The sequence below is a fragment of the Salvia hispanica genome, chromosome 6, assembly GCF_029641045.1.
Source record: "Salvia hispanica isolate PSC_SH4W2 chromosome 6, Shi_PSC_v1, whole genome shotgun sequence".
In the NCBI taxonomy this organism is placed as follows: Eukaryota; Viridiplantae; Streptophyta; class Magnoliopsida; order Lamiales; family Lamiaceae; genus Salvia; species Salvia hispanica.
In genome coordinates, this window is record NC_142697.1 from 3,943,607 (window position 1) to 3,963,917 (window position 20,311).

At 32.4% G+C, this 20,311-nt stretch overlaps 1 protein-coding gene across 3 annotated transcripts; it reads right to left on the reverse strand.

Annotated features, from left to right (window-relative positions):
* Positions 1–3,092: 3,092 nt before the first annotated feature.
* On the reverse strand, positions 3,093–6,491 carry LOC125204652 (uncharacterized). Of its 3 annotated transcripts, none has more exons than XM_089060475.1 (4): positions 6,357–6,491; positions 5,178–5,548; positions 4,327–4,440; positions 3,093–4,237 (listed from the first exon to the last, which is right to left on the reverse strand). In XM_089060475.1, the coding sequence occupies exons 2-4, from the start codon at positions 5,520–5,522 to the stop codon at positions 3,272–3,274; spliced, it is 1,425 nt and encodes a 474-aa protein (XP_088916601.1). In that variant the 5' UTR covers positions 5,523–5,548; positions 6,357–6,491; the 3' UTR covers positions 3,093–3,271. The 3 variants fall into 3 exon arrangements, with proteins under 3 accessions (XP_088916601.1, XP_088916602.1, XP_088916603.1); XM_089060476.1 differs by having other exon boundaries at positions 6,295–6,461; XM_089060477.1 differs by lacking the exon at positions 6,357–6,491 and having other exon boundaries at positions 5,178–5,325; positions 5,411–5,535.
* Positions 6,492–20,311: the final 13,820 nt, after the last annotated feature.

Genomic DNA, 20,311 nt, shown 5'->3' on the forward strand with positions numbered 1-20,311 from the left:
GTTAAATTCGGCAACATATTTAACATTATAGTATTTCATAATTTAATACTTTTTCTGTTTCACTAAAAATAACAGATTTTTTGTAATTATTTTATTAGCAATGATATATTTTCAAAAATAGAAATAACATACTTTTACTTTAATCATTCTTCATAATTTAAAAACAACCTTATATAAAATTTCATGCCAAAAAATAAGTACTCTGTATTTCATTTAATAAGACTGAGTGAATATATTTGAACAAGTAACTGTTTGGTAAATCAAACTATATTGAAGCCATAAATTGAAAAAACTACTCCCTCCGTCCGACAAGAATATGCACTCTTTCATTTTTAGTCTGTCCCACAAGAATATTACACTTTTTAATTTTGAAAAGTATTTTCTCTCTAATGAGGTAAGACTCATTCTCCACTAACAATACTTAATTATTTTTTTTCTCTACCTCTATCTTACTTTACTAATTTTACCTTAAAACTCATGTCAAATTCAAAATGCGTATTCTTTGAGAATGGATGGAATATCATTTAAATAATCATACGGGGAACATGATATGTCACAATCCTCATCCGAGAATTTAAAATTTTAGTATCATTTACTCTTAATTTTCAATTAAAACTCAGATAGTAGCTAGTACTACCATTCATCACACCAGCAAATGAATAATTGACTCTTCAAAATAACAATATTAATAGTGCATTAAAATCAATGGAATCCCACGGTGCATTAAAATCAAAATAACAATATTAATAGTGCATTAAAATCAATTAAAATCAATGGAATCCCACGGTACGTAAGTGCGAACCATAACTATAAATGTTATTAGTAGGGCAACTAGGACGTTTCTTAAAACAAAAGCAAAAATGAAAATAGTCTGATCAGTATAAGTATAAGAATAAAATTAAAACCACTTTTTCTAATTTAAGTTATTAATTTAAGTTATTAATTTCAAAAAGTTATATGCAATGGATAAATTATATAGAAGTATACAATTATCAAATACAACTGGCATAACCGGCCTTTCGAAGCTGCATGAGCCATGAAAACACGGCCTATTAGTTTTGGCTAATTATTTACGCGTTAATTGTTACTCCTTCCGTCCCACAGAGTTTGTCTCAGTTTGACCTGAGGTGAGTTTTAATAAATTATTTGACTTTGTATAAAATAGAAGTGTGTAGTGGAATAAGGGTGTCACATTTAGGAGATTAAAGGATATATTTAATGTCTATTTTTGGAAAGATTCCAATTGCGACAAACTTTGTGGGACGAACGAAATAAAATGGGATAAACTTTGTGGGACCGAGAAAGTATATCATATTTTTATGCATATTGTTATGATTCAATCGATTTCAACAGTAATATAGTATAACGAATACGTCTCGCGTAGTTAGGGAATATAATTGGTATTTACCTTTTCGAAACACCAGAAGACAACATAATTAGGGAAAGTAATTAAATTAAAGTAATGAAAGTGGGGGAATGCAGTAATGCACTGAATCATGTAATTTTTCTTTTCTTTTTTTTTTTTATCAAAAGACATATTTATATTGTTTGGTAATACTATAAATAAGAGTTATTGGCATTTAATATCACCAAAAAATTTTCCAACAATTTTTTTTTTCCAAAAACTTTAAACTTAGTATATTATAATATCATAAACTTAAATAGTTGTTGAATTCTCTCACTAACAATGGAATTCAGCTACATCTCATTTCCTAAAAATATTGAAAAAATAATAGTGGTGTGATTACAAAGTCCCTAGAATGCAAATATAGTTATCCATCTCATTTTAATGTATCAAGATTCCGTCGTCAGTAGAAAAATTCAACAGCTATTTATTTTCGTGATATTATATGGCAAGTTTAAAGTTCGTGGAAAAAAAATAAAAGTTTAAAAAGTTTCGTGATATTAGGTTTCAATGTCCCTAGAAATAATTAGTTAAGCATGCTAATCAAGCACTTACATTTAATTGAAAAGAAAATGTAACTAGAAAAAACTCTTGGATCTAAAATCCAAATAATATTGGTGATAAAAGCTATGGTCCAAGAAACGTAGTACTACTAAATAATGGACCACAAGTAAGATGCACAATCACACTGCATGAGTGCACACGTGATGAAACGGACATATCGTCGGACCAAACCAATGTATACTTGGTACTGCTTTTTGGAATTTTCGATAACGTGCTAGTTAAAAAAAGTAAGCATTTTTGTCTCACTAAATTTAAATATATCAAAATATTTAATAATGCACATAAATTGTATGCGAAACCTCAAAACATAAATATCAGAGTAGATATTGTGGCATTCACTCTGATTTCTCAATTCACGCCACTTCACACGCTCAAAATGTTTGCTTACTATACTTGGGTACAAAAGGAAAAGTTTACGAAAAATACCAAATATTGCCTAAGGTTAAATCGATTTTTTGAGCTTCATTTGTCGATAGCTCGATTGCAAGAAATTTTGTCCCCAACTAAGAATGTTCTTCTTGTCACTATTTTATAAATAATTAATATTGCTTAATTACTAGTAGTATAAAATAAGATACTCCCGCCGTTTCTAAGAAATGGAAACTTTAGAAACGGCGAGAATTTATTTTAGTGAAGGGAAAAAAATGGATAAAGTAGGATAGATGAAGAGAAAAAAAAAATAACAAATTAATGTTAATTGATTGTGGAGTTCATTTTCTAAAATGAAGAGTTTTCATTTTTAAGAAACTAAAAAAAGAAAGACTTTCAAATTTTAGGAAACAGAAGAGTAAAATTTTCAAAGTCACAATAAGCAAAATAATGCCATTCTATAACATAATTTCGAGTACCAAATATCTCACTTTCTTATGTTGAAAATGAAGTTAATTTGATCCTTCCTATCACGAGTTTTCCTCTTGTTTGCATACCGACACGAAAAGTTATGATGTTCTACATTTTATCATAATTTCTACTTAACTAAATCTAATTACTCTTTCACGAATTCAAAGGTTTGAAATAAGATACTAAAGTAGTGTTTGATTTCCATATAATCTAGGATTAAATTGGGAGATTATTTAGTAGGAGATGATTAGCACTATGACTAATTATCACATGACCATTCATCTAGAATTAAGTCATGAGATTCAATTTCATGAACTAAACATAATACAAATTTAGTCATGAAATATAATCTTGCAAACCGAACACCCCTACCGGTATCATATCATAGACTATAATTATAGAAGAAAAACTGGGGTGGTGGCTTGCTGCAGCGCAAGTGATAAAGCTGGTTTAATCAGTTTCTTATGATGACGCATAATTATTTAAATAAAATCGGCTTAATGGCTGCTGGGCAACATTTTCAGCAAACTGTGGTGGTGGTTGTTGAGGATGGGCAGCATAATGGCCAACATTTTCGGCATACAATGGTCGTTGAGGTTGAGGATAGGCAGCATAGCCACCGGCTGCCGGAAAACTCTGATGGTCCAAAGTTGGCTGTACAGTTTCCACATAAGCTGCTTCGGCATACAATGGTTGTTGAGGTTGAGGATACGCAGCATAACTACTGGCTGACGGAAAATTTTGATGCTCCAAAGTTGGCTGTACTGTTTCCACATAAGCTAATGGTTGTTGAGGTTGAGGATGGGCAGCATAACTACTGGCTGCCGGAAAACTTTGATGCTCCAAAGTTGGCTGTACCGTTTCCACATAAGCTGATGGTTGTTGAGGTTGAGGATACGCAGCATAACTACTGGCTGCCGGAAAACTTTTATGCTCCAAAGTTGGCTGTACCGTTTCCACATAAGCTGATGGTTGTTGAGGTCGAGGATACGCAGCATAACTACTGGCTGCCGGAAAATTTTGACGGTCCAAAGTTGGCTGTACAGTTTCCACATAAGGTGCTTCGGCAAACAATGGTCGTTGAGGTTGAAGTTGAGGTTGGGAGGCATAACTACTGGCTGCTGGAAAACTTTGATGCTCCAAAGTTGGCAGTACATTTTCCACATAAGCTGCTCTTCTACGAAACCCGTACTCTGGATAAGTGGCGTTAAGAACAGGTTGAGCCTCCACTGGCGGGCGGATGTTGTTATACTGCACCACTGGTGTGTAAGGAACTTCCATGTTAGGCATTCTCCCAGTAAGGTTATGCTGATATTCTAATAGCGAAGGAGGATCGGCCCCTGGTCGGGGTACATGGGCCAGAGCTTGTGGTGCAGGCTGGCATACCGATGAAACGAGAGGACGAAAATTTGATATCAATTTCGCCACCTGATCACAATGATAAGTTTCTTCTTTAGATAGAGTACACAATACAAAATTAGAGGATAATGAGATACACTGAACTCTGTGTAACTTACTTGCTCGCCATCGAGTTCTTGCTTAAATTTTGCGCCTGTATAGTTTTCCTTTATAATATACCTGAGGGAACTTTCATGAATTGGAAGACATTCCTTAAAGATTTTGAATTTTACCTGAAAGTAGAGATAATAGCAGCTCACCTAATCAGAAACATAGTTTAAGAGCATAGTCTAGCCATGCCACGGTTTGCAGTAATACTAACTAAAGAAAATCAATAATTTAGGTTTACATTTTCAGCCCAATAGCTGTTTCTAGCATGGTAAGGCTAAGTCTTAGCACTCTAACCCACTCAAGGGAGGAAACTATAACTTTTTTTATGTCAAACTTCAATCATCAAAATGAGATCTAAGCAGAAAGTAATCAATGTATTGTACGGAAAAAGATCAGTTATTACATGAATGAATCTCATAGGAGATATGCCTTCCGATTCTTTGCAGTATTACGTTTACATAGAATTATATATTCTGCATCCAAAACAATAAAAAGTGAAAAGAAGCTTATTATTCCCTGCCTTTTTTCCTATCATAATGCTTTTGGGGCTGATCTCAGTAAATGATAACATTACCGGTGTTATCAATGACACATGGCGGCTTATGGAGATCAACCAAAATTATAAATATATAAAATGGAAAGATATAGAAAATGATAAAAAAAATATAATATCTCAATTTCAAATCTTAGAACAACAAACAAAACATAATGTCATAAATCATTAAACAATATGTCTAATACTAGTTGCAGATTTAGCACAATAATGAGAATACAAATTCATAAAAATGAAGCAAGGCATCAGAATATTGAGGGGATAATCCCATTTTTTGGTGAGTACTATCAATTATTGAAGCTATACCTGAGCAGGGAATTGCCCTCCAAAAGCTGCAGGTTCCAAGTTAAGATTTCCATCACAAGTTGCTTCATATGCACCATATAGAAGCTTTGACTTAAAATCAAACAAAAATAGCTTTGAACCAATCTTTATCTTCTCCACCACTTCCATTCTGCCAAAGGGAAGTCCAAACACACGGTATTGGTAACATTGCAACTTTGTGCTCATATTACATAGGAATATAAAACCAGGAAGACATTTCGTTTTTTCCCGTTCGCTGTCTTCAGCTGAACTTCCATGTAAGTGGCTTCCAGGGCCAGAAACATTAGCCTCAGTTGAGTAAGCACGAGTAGCAGGATTAAGAATCATAGCCTTTGCCGGACTGAGCACAAGAACTGCAAAGTGAAGAGGAACACATAGTAAGTAGCACATAGGATTGATTGCATGAACAACCACAATTCCAAAACAAGGCGAACAAATTTCCAATACATTGTCTGTGGAAAATAAGTCCATATAATCAATTCTGACAAATTTTGCAAGAGGGCTATAAATTGAGTGATTGTGGGGCTTGAACTTAAATACGTGAATCAAAAATAGTTCATGATTGTTCGTTATAAGATTGCACAGCAAGGCGAACAAAGATATTGTGTTTCTAAAAGAACATTAAGGAACTGGCCTAAATGAACATTTATGTAGTAAAATCTTGATGTTTCCTATCTACACTTCATATTCCCAAAGGTCTCATGATTTCACATTTGTGCCACAAACATCATAAAAAACTAATTAAACCATGAATTAGGTTGATAACAAGATTACTTCATCAACTCTTTATAAACAACAATAACAACAAACAAGAGAAAAAAAGTAACCTATTAATTGATTAATCCACCCACCACATCAACATTGATCGAAAGTGGAGCCAACATTAAAATGTTGGAAAAAAGATTGTTCAAACCCTTCTCAATTAACCAAATTTTAGCAAGTGCCAGTCCACAAAAAGAGAATTTCACGTGAGAGAAAAGCCCAAGCATCAACACAAAGCACAAGCAGAGAACTTTACGCACAGGAATGACAAATTATAATTCTGGAAAGCGAGGCAATAAAGAAAACAAAATATGCGAATAGAAATTTAGACACACACATTCTCAACATCCTACATAAACCAAATTGGCGGATTACTGAGAAACGTGATGGAATTCAAACCTTGTACTAGTGTAAGTATTATTTTGAGTTTTGACAAGGAAATTTCAGAGGGTTAGAACTTTTGTTTCTGCAGCGGAAATCTCTCTGTTTGCTTCAAGTATTTACCCTTATTCGCGCAATGCCGCAATCTCTCCTTCAATAAAAATAGTTTCGCCATATTCTATTTTTTATAGTAATTTTTAATGGGACTTTCGTGGTCAAATACAATGAAGTACTTATAACTTTTTTACACGGCGTTTAAAAAAAAAATATTGATTGTGATAAATAAATAGATAAAAAAATTAAAAAATTAAAAAAAATAAAGAAAATAAATTAAAAGGTGAATAAGGTAAAAAATGAGTCAAGTAATATACTCAACTATAAAGAAACTTTCAAAACAAAAAAAATGACTCAACTATAAGGGAACGGAGGTAGTAGCACGCAATAGTTTTGACATATTCAATTTTTGATAATTTTTTTCATTATCTATTAATAATAGGTTAATGGGACTTTTGTGGTTATATATATGAGATATTGGCCTCTAATATCACGTAATTTTCAAAAAGTTAGATTTTTCTCATGAACATTCGAATTGGAAAATAATATCACGAACTTTACCTTAGTTTGTTATTTTCCAACGGCGAAAAAATTTCGGCAAATAATATCAAGACGAAGATTTTTTTTTTTCATAATTTCTTGACAACAATTTCGAGAGCTTCAAGTTTTTCAATCTTCGAGGATAGTTTTTCCACACCCTCTAAAATTGTTCTTAAATCCCATTAATGTAGCCAAAATTTATTAACTGGTGGGAAATAACAAACTTGGATAAAATTTGTGATATTATTTACCAATTTGAAAGTTCGAAAGTTCTCTGATATTAAAGGCCAATATCCCTATATGTAATGAAGTAGCATGCAATTACAATTGGAGCATCTCCAACACGGAAATGTAAATAAAAAAAAGTACTATATCATCTACTCCTTCCGTCCCATAGAAATAGGCCTTTAGGGTTGGCACATGTTTTAATGTGTAATTGGTAAAGTAAAAGAGAATGTAAAAAATAGTTGAAATTGTGTAGTGGGCGGTGGGACCATAAATGATAAAGTAAAAAAGAAGAAGAAAAAAGGTTACTATAAATGGATATGAACTATTTGTATGAGATAGACGAAAAAGAAAATATGGTTTATTTCTATGGGACGGAGGGAGTATTTACCTTCTCAGATAAATATACCCTTCTAAAAAGTAATAGGAGTACATTCCAAAAGAAAAAAGATATATAGAAAGGTAAATGATTTTTAAAAAACAATAAAATAATAGTACAAAATATATTAAAAAACATCAAGTGTAAAACCTTCTCAAATACCTTCCCCCTTGGAGAATGATTTTTTTCGAGAAGAAGACAAATATGATAGTTATAATATTTTAGCTCTCCATTAATGGAGAGGTAAAGATACGTCTTCAAAATGAGAAAAAGGTATAATATATTTTCAAATACCTCTCCTATTAGAAAATGATTTTTCATGTAAAAAAATAAATATAATAATTATATAACTTTACCTCTTTATTTACCTCTCCCCCTTGGATATGCTCTTACAATATCATACCATGAAAGTACAGTAGTTGGCACCATGCTCTTGGTCATGCGGATTAGCTTTTAAGGCCATCTCATCCATGTCTCAATACCGTCTTATCCATTCACTATTCATGGACCCCACTGCACTTTTTACCCCATCTCTTAACTAAGAGACAGCACCTACAACCCTCCATCTCTTAACCATCTCATCCCTTAATTAACTATTCATTCAATTTCATTTTTTATTTTATTTCCAACAAATTCAATTAATAAAAACACACTTCATTAAATAAAAGAAAATTATAATTTAAAATTCTAAAAAAATAATAAAACACATAATTTAAATTAAAAAATAAAAAAGACATAATTTAAAATACTAGAAATTAAAAATTACACACTTAAATTATAAGAACTACTCCGCCGGCGAATCATCCCCCAAAGGGGGTGGTGGTGCACCCAAGCTAGATGGAGGCGGAATACCAAGTTGACTTACCAGATACGCAATGCCGGCATGATGACCTTGATATTGGGCAGGCGTCATGCGGGAAGTGTCAGCCATCGTGGCGGTGAAGTACATGGATATTAGGGAGGACGGCGGCCCTTGGGAGCCCGCCTGGCTTGATTCGCCTCAGCCCCTCCCTGCGCGAGCTCTAGCTACCTTCGCCGCCTTGTTCCCTTGCAGCCGACGTCGTGTATCGAAGGAGTCCCCTGCATCGGATGTCGAGAACTCAACCTCTTGTGAGGCGCTGGCTTCCCCGCCCTCACTAGACGAGTATTGGCTACCTGTCGTGTGCTTCGTGCGTTTCGAGCTCGAGTCCGTGTTGGACTGGACACCGCCCACCTATTAAACTCTTTGACCGACTGCCAAACATCGGCATGTTTGAAATCTTTTTTGGTGTCGGCTTTAAAGACTCGCAAAGCCGCTCTCAGAATGTCGGCTCCACTGGCTCCACTTTGGCAATTCTCCGCTTCATTCTTGTAGATCCCACAAAAGTTTTTGGGATCTCTATCAGCTCGCTCAAAATGACTGCGAAGCATCTTCAAGTTGTGGCGGTGGGCCCCATTCGGCTTTTCCTTGTTATATACGTCGGTGACCTTATCCAAAAAATACTTACGGGTTTGTTGATTACCAACGATGTTGATCTAAGCGTCGAACAGAGCCATCGTCTCCGCGGAGCTGTATAGATGACGGCCTAGGCGCTCCTCCTCTTCCTCCTCGTTTCCGATTCCGCGACTGGCGGAGCTTCCACCGCCTCCGCCTCCTCCTCTTCTAGCTCCGGTCGGAAGGTTTTTCAGACTGTGTTCCTCCAGAATATTCTCCCTAATTTGGGATAATCCCTACGTTTGCCCATACCTCGGCGCGGAGGGATGATAGTATGCATCAAGTGGAAAAGATGGTGTTTGGTACGCCGGCGTCAACGAGCCTTGGGAGCCCGCTGACAAACCGGAACCGGAAGCACCCAAAACATTGTACATGCCCCCTAGTCGACAAACGCGTTCAAGTCGAAGCCGCCCTCGCCGCCGGAGTTTCCATCACCCAAAGGAAAGAGAGATGATATGATAGTGATGAGAAGAAAAAAAGATGAGAGATGTGTGTTTGTGTGTAAAATGAAAGAGGTAATGGGAGTATTTATAGAATAAAAAAAGATTTTTTTTACCGTTTAAAAATTTTAATTTTTAATTATTTTTTTTTCCAAAAAATCACTTTTTTTATAAAAAAAAATAATTATTTATTGCGTCAGCATGACGACGCCCACTCGCGGCCCGGCGAGTGGGCGTCATGCCTCGCGCCAGAGCTTGCCAACTTCAGCTCCGCGAAGGGCCATGGGACGGGAGTGCCACATCCCTGTCTCGATGCGTTTTCGTTTCGCCGAGACGTCTCGATGCGGGTGCCCTAATACCTTTGTTGGATACAAAGCATGAACCTATTTAGACTATTATTATTAATTAGTATCACACCCGTGCGATGCACGATCAATTTTATTTTCTTGGTACTTATTTCATTTTGTGAAATGATTTTATGAAATGAAAAACAATATCATCGTATGAAACCTAAAATGTTAGTTCATATCCCTTTTTTTTAACATTTTTATCATTTTCTTTTACTTCATTTATGGATCCACTATCAGCTACACAATTTCACTTACTTTTTTTTCTTCTCTCTTACTTTACCAATTACACATTAAAATTCGTGTCAATCCTAAATGATCTATTTTTATGGGACAGAGGGAGCATTATTTTAAAAATATAAATGAAACAACTTTCGAAATTATAAATGGACTAATATTGATAGGATAATTTGGGAAAAATATACATGCATAATTTTATTAATATCTTGATAAATTAAATCAAAGTATTTATATTTATTATTATTTTAAAAATGAAAAGTAAAGGTGGGTAAATATAATAAAATTTGCTTATTAATATACTTATATATTAAAGATACTATAATTTATTATTCACCGTTCAATAAAATTGAACAATTTTTGTTAATTAAATAAATTAATTTACATTTTATTCATGTATAGAATTGGAATCAACATGAAAATCGCAATTCCATTTTCATTTCATCATCACTTACCTAGAATCATTTCATAGTAATTATTTGCCACACTTTATTTGTAATTATCATTTGCAACTAATCAATCTTTTCAATTATATTTATAATTTTTATTTGCACAATAGCGTTATTACAATATCACACATGTATTTAGATTTTAATCGCAATTACTTTACATTATAATACGCGTCAATTAGTCGGGATCTTAAAGCTACTTTAGCATTTTAAGGTAAGTATTCTTTATTTTTGTTCTCATAATTTCAACTGCCCCCTATTTTAGGGCGTATCATTATTTTCCCATTTAAATTATCCGTTTGGTTTTAACTTGCAACATAATTAATCTTATTAAGCAATTATTATCTTTTGGAATGTAAAAATTCAAAATACTATATCTATGTATTGGACATACTTAAATTGTTCCTAATCTCATCCATTCCATAAATTAAGAATGAATTTGCATTAATTAATTGTCAATCAAAACATTTCACCCATTTAATTAGTCTTATTTCAAAAAATGAATTCATAATCTTATCAATCCCATAGATTAAAAATGAATTTACATTCAATTAATTGTCAATCAATCAACATTTCACCCATTTAATTAGTCTCAATTCAAAAAAATGAAATCTCAAATTTCAAAACTAAATAAAACCTTTTCATTATCGGCACCTCTTCTTTGTCTCAAATCTCTCTCTCCACCGCTAATCCAACCTGCCGCCCTTTTTTTCGCCGACAAGTAAAGCTCGTTGCCACCGGCAAGCAACCCTCTTCTCTTAATTTCTCTTTCTCTTTCCCCACTTCTAGGCGACTCCCTCCACACGACTTCTAGGCGACTTCTCCGCACGATTTCTTTAGATAAGTCATCCCAATTAGGGAGCGATGCGCAGTTGCCTCGATTTTTTTTCCTCAATTCCTCGTTTCTACATGTTTGACACTCTTCCTCGTTTTTGCATGTCACCATTCTGGAGTGGACGGTAGTGACGTAGTTGACCCTCATGCGGTTTTGTTGCTCTGGTCAGCTCTGACCCCCTCACCTCTAATGATTTGTTGATTCAAGTTTTTGAACTTATATTTATAGAGCTTAATTATATGTATTAACCATCAATCATAATGAATTTATAACGTCAACTGTCATTATTTGTGTAATTATGTTATAATAAAGTAAAAAAATAAATTTAGTGCAACAATTTTAATTTTGTGGCAGTTATAATTTTTTTAATGTATGCCCAAATTAAATAATTTTAATTATTGTATAGTCGTTACATTTTTAATGGCGGCCTGAATTAAATACCTCTTAATTTTAATTAGTGTACAACGGGTCAAAAATGTTCCATAGAAATATTCGCGTAAACTAATATATTATGTGTCATGATGAAAATTTATTACATTCTTGTCCAATACTTTTCAATATTTAAATGCATACCCAAAGCTTATGAAAATTATAAAGCATGTCAAAACTCACCTTTTATATTGACTAGTGTTAACCCACGTGCGATGCACGACGACATATTTTTTTGTCATACGATTTTAAATTGTTAATCGATTAATTAAAATAAGAATAAATATAATTATATAAGATTTAAAATGGAAAAAATATACTACTATATAATAAAAATCCAATAAACATATACTCAACTCATTTTACATTTAAAGACATTAAATTAAACATATTTAAAATGGAATTAAGACATATAATTATTTGGACAATGATAAAGAGACTATACTAAGTGTTGACATTTTTGAAATATATGTTTAGAACAATCCTTCATATTTCTCTACTAAAAATAATAAATTGTGTAAAGATGAAGATAAATACTATGTATGTTTGAGTTAAGGATGCTACAATTCTTCCCTCTCTAAGAACTGTAAAAAATATTGGGATAAAATTCTGGAACCATATACAATTCTTCCCTCTCTAAGAAATGTAAAAAATATTGGGATAAAATTCTGGAACCATATACACGCGGTACTCTAACTATTGTAATCAAAGAAAAAAAACAACAATAAATGAAATGGAAATTACAATGAAAATTAGTCAAGAAAAACCCTCTTTCCGCAAGACAAAATTACATCACGGTTAGTGCTCTCGGGTCGACGTATTTTCCCCAAAGATGAAACGATTTCCTCCTACGTATATAACATCTCAAACCTGCTAGGCTCCTATAAACTTGATGGGGCTCCAAAATCAAGCAAAACAATGTTCCTAAAATGTGCAATAAAAGAGTTTGAGAGAGAATGAAGAATGTTTTGTTAGTGTATATTTCATCCACAACTCTATGCCTTTTATAGGTATAAAATTAGTACATGAGAGATCATGGAATAAAAACATCATAAATTATAAAATCAAGACAATATAGGTTACAAAATTTGTTAAATGCTCCTTATTCTATTTAAATATTTGTAACCACCAATGAGTCATTGTAGTGCTTTAAGAATTAGTCAAATGCTCATTAAAATATCTAATAAATATTCATGAGAGTCACTTAAAATGTTCAAATTGGTCCATAACTTATAAATATTTCATAATAAGGACAAAACATATAAATATTTCAAAAAAGGCCAAAACTCGCCTTTTATATATGTATATACTAGTGTAACACCTGTGCATTCGCACAAATATTAACTTTCTCAAATTTATAAAAATAAAATAATATCTTCGCACAAAATAAAAATAACTATCTAACTATGTATACACTTGCAAACATAGTATTAATTTTACTTAAATTCAAAATACCATATATCTATTATCGTTATTAATATGTATAACCATAGTGACTTTATAAATAGAATAATTGTCTAAAATTATTTTATATCTTTATCACCATATTTTATTTAAATTCAATTTTTATGATCAAAAGCTCTTACTCCGTATTTTCTTTTATTTATACTTGAATAACATAAATATTGTTAATAATTTTTTTTTCTTATCAATTTAATTGAATAATCAAATATAGGTTACATATGCAAAAAAGTTAAAAAATTGTGAAATCAACAAAAGTAACCAATATTGTTCAATTTATAAATAAATTATGTTATATGAATAAAAATTTGAGTGAGAAAAAATGTTTAAATTCAAATACTAAAAACAAACTCAAAACAAATACAAACTATTCATAATTAGATAGAGAATAAAATAAACTATTAAACATGTCATTAATAAATCGATATAAAAATTAATATTAGAAATACTTAATGGGCCACCACAGAATAACAAACCTATAGTAAATGAACAAAAATTGTACACATATATCAACCCTAAAGAAGAATCCAACGCCTCCATCGTAATTGCCAGAAAAACTTGCGGGGCTGGCGAATGAGAAACAAAATTACAAAATCTAGCACCACTACTTCCGAATTCTACATAGCACCTATATACATAATCAATATTCATTTAAGCAATGTTTACTGTGAGATATGATACTTCCATTTTCTCACAACCTTCATTTATGGAGATGAATATTCAATTCATTTTTCAAAACCTTATCATGTCCACTTTCTCCATTTCTAGCAAAGAAGAAAAAAATATTTCACATGCTTAACTTACTATGATATAATCAAGGTTGTTAAGCAATGTTATCTCCTTAATTTAGGCCGTAGGAATCCGCACATTTGAAAATAGTTAAGATATTGATATCAGTAGCAAGAATTAGAAAAATACAATCAAGATCTAGTACCAAAATTCGTGAAGTTTGTTGGATAAAGTTGCACTACCTCTTTGGTGAAGTTCGTTGGAGTTGCTTCAAGAATTCACATGTTTATCCGCTTGCCTATGACATATTATATTTATAGCCATATATTTGAGTAGTATGTACATAACCCTTGTGTAACCTCCCACTACTCCATGTAGGCTTCCACTCACTTCACTCGTAGGCTTGCAAAATAACTACCCTTTATTTGGTAATTAATGCCAAGCCGATTTTATAATATAATTCTTACTCTATTTGGCATTTCCCTAAATACCCCTAAAACTCCTATTTTATTTCTCTAAAATAAAATACCCCAAAAACTCCCCTTTTATATAGTGTATAGACTAGTACCATCCACGTGCGATGCACGACCCATTTTCTTTTATTTAAACTTATTTTATACTGTAAAATGATTTTATAAATTCATAAAAATATCGTATGAAATCTGAAATCATAAATATTTAAAATAAAAAATAATTATTAAAAAATATAAAAATAAAATAAAATAACACATGAAACTCCAGTTTTATCGATGTGTGTACTTTAAATATTGGTCAAGCTTCTCAAATCCAGAGAATCTGCTAGATCACAAGGTCTAGGAACTCAGAGAATCCTTGGTCGTCGGACACACAATCTTTTTCTGTTTCAAAACCCTCAACCCAAGTACTAAAAACTAGTATAAGGAAGTAGGGATCGAATCCCACAGAGATGGAAGCTTAAGAAGGCATTTAAGAGATTTTGGGAAAGGGTTTGGCTGCTGCCACGCAATTTTTGGGTTGAGAAATTTACTACTAGACTGAAAATGAAATTAACTACCAGCTAGATCTAGGAAACGAAAGACTCGCATACATGCATCATACCCATAACTTTGCACAACTCAACAAGATAGCCACAATGATTCCTCGACCTAGTAAACAAATTACCTAATCTAGAGCTAAACAGAAAGCAAACATGCGGCGGAGACCATTTCCAAAAACAGCAAAGGTACGAATGAAAAACTGCAAATAACTAACTAGGAATTCAACTAACATCCATCTTCATATCTTCAACCGATTCAAGCATAAACATGAATAAAACAGAGCAACAACCCAGATTTAAACAGAACTCGACGACTCGAGCGTCGGAAAACACGATTCACCAGAAAATTGCTCAGATCTACGATAGCTAGACGAAGTGAACTAAAAACAGTAACCAAAAGCAAACAACCATGCAGAATTCAACAGATCTAAACATCGGATGCTTCATCCGCTCTGGATCCAAGCAATCCATAACAAACCACAGCAAATTCCATCTCCGATCACTCCGATCTAACTAAATTCCTCCGATCAGCTTCAAACCCAACACAATTCAATTCCAGCAAAATAAATCAAGTGCAAAAGCATCCATAGCAAGTAAATTAACTTCAAACTTGAAATCAACCATCAAAACTCAGAATCAAACACCATCATGACAGAAAATAGAAATTTCATAGATAGATAAGTAGTTCAGCAAAATAAACCAGCGCCGAGCTTCGAACAGCGAAGACTCGGGAGAATTCCGAACAGAAAAGTAAAACGAAGCAGTAAATTGTTTCTTCGCCTCACGTAGAGGCGGTGGTACATAGCAGCTACTCAAAAACAACCCCAAACTCCATGAATTTCCGATTTCCCCAAATGTGTGTAGAAGTGTGTGAAAGTGAGCTAAGAGTTGAATGTGAGAGATGCTGATTGTTGGTGCTGGCAGCGGAAGCGGGCGCATAAATAACAATCACATAATAATCAGATCTATTTAGCAGATTATTTAGACAAAATCTATTCGCGTAATTATCACATGTATCATGCTCATAACTTGAATAAATCATGCTTTAAGAATATTGAAACCTAAAACATGCTTTTCTACGGAGTAGATAAATACCTAATTAATTCTCCAAAGAATTGAACATGGCTAGCTTCTTCTCCACGTGATGCTTTGAGTACTAAACCACAAATCTTCTCTCTGGTTCCCGAACTGTATCCCAATATCAGTGTGGGCTGATCTTACTAGAATACTAGGACTTAAATAAAGAAGACAGAAGAAATCCTTTTTGGAATAGGAGAGGAATTCGAAAATTCCTTCAGCTTAGGGGCTGAAATTTTCGAAAATTTTAATGATAAAATTGTGTTATTTCTGTCTCCTTTATTCTCCTATTTATATTAAGTTCTTTTTGGGCCTAGACAGGGATTTATGGAAGGTTTTGGATATGGGCTCATCCAATTTACTTTTTACTAATTAAATTGAACCCACAATTTAATATAAGTTATAATTGGAATATTACGAGCAGCCACTACAGAAGTAATATTGGACTCTCCCCATCCAAATCCGAAATTACAAGTAATCCGGGTTTCCGTTTAACTTTCATTTCCCGTGCTTAAGATTAAAATGTCCATTAATTAATTAATGTCTGCTACTGACGTAATTAATTAACTTCTTATTAATTCCAAGAGTGGACTTAGCATGAAACACTTATTTATTATTCATAGAGTAATCAAACTCCAACTAGCTAGGTTCCGAATAATAAAACCTTGTTTCGCGCTCCTCTTGAGGACATTATCAAACGAGACTCTCCTCGTGCACGATTCAACATAATAGCAATCCTAGCACCGCTAGATATTGATCACCACTACCCAATATATCAGGATAATTGGGTTACGAAAAACCCGCACCATTTGATAAGTCAAAGTAGTGCATAATCAATACCGTATGCTCAATGCTAACCTACATTGATTAAGAAACAAATATTATCAAGACCTCGCCTTTCAGTAGATAGCCCAAGGCAAGTCTTGCTGTTAGATCCGTTCAGTGCTATACCACACCAATGTCATCTTATTTCAGTAAGGCTTAGAAATATGCGGACTGACATTGCAACCTTTCTCGATGGATAGTCAAATTCCATCTAGGTTGTGAAATTCATCTTTTTCTTTGTTTAGAACTGACCGTGTTACCTTAAAGTGGACGACGCCCACAACCGGTCTACTAAAACAAAGACTCAGACTTTGTTAGGTTAACTTATACATTTAAACATGTATTAACATCCATTAAATGTAAAACATAACAACATTATGACAAAAATAATCTGTTTTATTCCTTGGAAAATAAAATAAGAGTTTTACAGTATTCAATCACTCGAAACGTGATTTCTAGTATACAAACTCTAACACTGATTTCATGTGTGTTGCGTGCTCTCTATTTATAGATGTGGAGGTGATCTTCTAGAATCTTCGCTTGAATTCTCTTCTTTGCCCTCCATCTAGTGATCTCCTCCGTCTGATAATTTTTTTTTTCTTTTCTGCTCACTTTCTCACCGAATTCCTTCACCATGCGATTATTTTCTTTTCTTCCTGGATCTGGCGACTTCTTCTATACATCCGGCTTAAAGCATGTGTTAGACCCAGGAAATTGTTTGAATTAAACCCCATAACCAATGCATGAAATTAGCCTTATCAACATATACCGAATGGGAAACAATATTATTATTTCAAGTTCTAAAATCACAAATTTATACAATAGCAATTTATTGTACCAATAAAAACTCATATAACCAAATAAGTTTATAAACTAAAAATTTCACACAAATCACGTATCATTTAAATCACTTTTAGATCTATACTACAAAAGATCAATCACAAACGCATATAATAAAAATTATGTATAAATTTATATTAGAAGATAGCCAAATCGATCAAAATCATCAACAAAATACAACAAAATAGCATGGAATAATCGATATCATTATGCATGCATTTAGCCGGGGAAAAAAAAAAAAAAACTGGTTGCATACCCTAATAGTATACCCTGCATCGCCTGCTTCCCGTGTAGCTGCCAAATATTCAAAATATTGATTCCAAGGCCCATTACTCTCTTTCCCACCATGTCTCAAACCTATTGTTTATTACTTATAGTAACTTTTATAATATAAATTGTTATATGTGATTTAGAGTGTTGGTTAGGGACCTAAGAGCATCCACAATAGCGTACATAGGACGAACTAATCGATTTTTTTTTTTATTTTTCTATTGCACATTGTGGGAAGATATTGTAGACCTTGCAGAGCCAACTTGATCTCGTTAGCCTGCAAAAATGAAGGAAACATCACTGTGAACCCGAATCAACCATGCCACGATTGAATCATGGAAATACAAAGGGAGAAACCAAAAATTCTTATGAAACCGCAATACCTGCTCATCAGTAATTCTACGCAGAGGCGAACCACCTCCACAGCATACCCTTCCTTGCTCTGCTGGGAGCTCTCAACGTTGAAATCAGCTTATGCCAAGGGACGTTGAAGAAACCCAAACAACCTTGGAAGACGAATAATGTCCTGTAAGATGGCATAAAAAAATATATCAACCATCAAATAATAAAACCAAATAATCACATTAATTTATTTTACGGTTTTTTTTGGAAATCATTGTCCTCTTAAATGTTTGAATTGTATAGGATCTATTAAATCTAAATCACAGTTACTAAACGTCCATGAAGTTAATAGGTTAGTGGGTAAGTGGCAATGAATGTCATTAGTGGGTAGTTAATCATGAAAAAAATGAAGAGTCATAGTATTAATATTTCATTTAGATTACATAACACGATATTTAAATTTAGTAATATAGTAAGTATCTTAGAAAAATCTTTTTATGTTATCAATGACATTCATATAATTATTCTCAAAACTCCACTTTTATAGATTTATAGATATAGATAGTATGAATATAGATAGATGTGAGAAATTAATAACTTAATGTAATTTTAAAATAAGTAATCAATATTAATCAAGAATAAAATATTAATAATCTTGAAATATATATTTAGAACTACTCAACACTACAATAATAGATCAATATAATTCCAAGTAATCTATCAATTTCTTATACTGTCATCATTATAAATGAAGTTGGGAAAGTAAAGAATTTTTATTTTTCACTTTCTATTAATGATCAGTTATTTTAGTGATATACTCACCTTTTGTGTTTACGTGAATGTTATTTTATCATACTTTATTTACATACGTTAATTTAATTTAAGATTTATACAATATTACTATTATGTAGTATATATTACTCTCTCCGTTCCATATTAATTGTCACTCTTATTATGGGAACGGGTTTCTAGAAATGTAAAGAAAAGTTTATTGGAAAAATTAGTGGAATGTTGAACCCACTTTTTCATATTGGTTTTATAATAAATTGTGAGTGAAGCGAGTTAGTTAAATATGAGACCTGTTTACCATTTATGGTAAAAAATGAAGTGTGACAATTATTGTCGGACGGAGGAAGTATTTGTGAATTTACGAAATTTTTAATTATTTTGTACAAAGATAAATTTTTGTTATGTTATTTATATACATTATTTGTATTTCATGTAGATATTGTTTAATTTTTAAATTTTAAATTAATATAATGAGAATTAATGAATTAATCTGTGCATCACACATATGATACACTAGTATATCATATATAAATGGCAAAACACATTCTGAGGTCCTTATATTTTAATCAAAATGTTCATTAGGTCCTCGTACAATTTTTTCGTTTTAATAGATCCTTATACCTTTCTCATAAATTTCATCACATCCTCGTACAATTTTTTCGTTTTAGTAGATCCTTATACTTTGATTATAACTTTTATTAGGTCCTTATACAATTTTTTATTTTAAGATATTTTTTTACTTTTATCTTAGATAATAATTTATATTTAATTAAATTTAATGAATCTTTTAATTTTATTATATAATTATCTTGTGATTATAAATATTCAGGGAAACGTATCTTTCAATATAAATATAATTAATCAATTGAAAATTCGGATAGTTATTCTAAAAAAAATCGATTTTAATCTTCAATCATCACGGTTAATCTTTTTATTATTCTCTACAACTTATTGAGATTATTGGATAACAAGATGATATTATCTTTATGGATTATGCTAAGTTAAATAATGGAATATTAAAAAGTTCATTAAGTTTAATTAAATTTAGATTATTATCCAAGATAAATGTAAAAAAGTCCTTAAATAAAAGATTGTACAAGGATCTAATGAAAGTTATGATAAAAGTATAAGAACCTACTAAAATGAAAAATTGTACGAGGACCTGATAAAAATATTGTGAAAAGTATAAGGACCTATTAAACAGAAAAAATTGTAC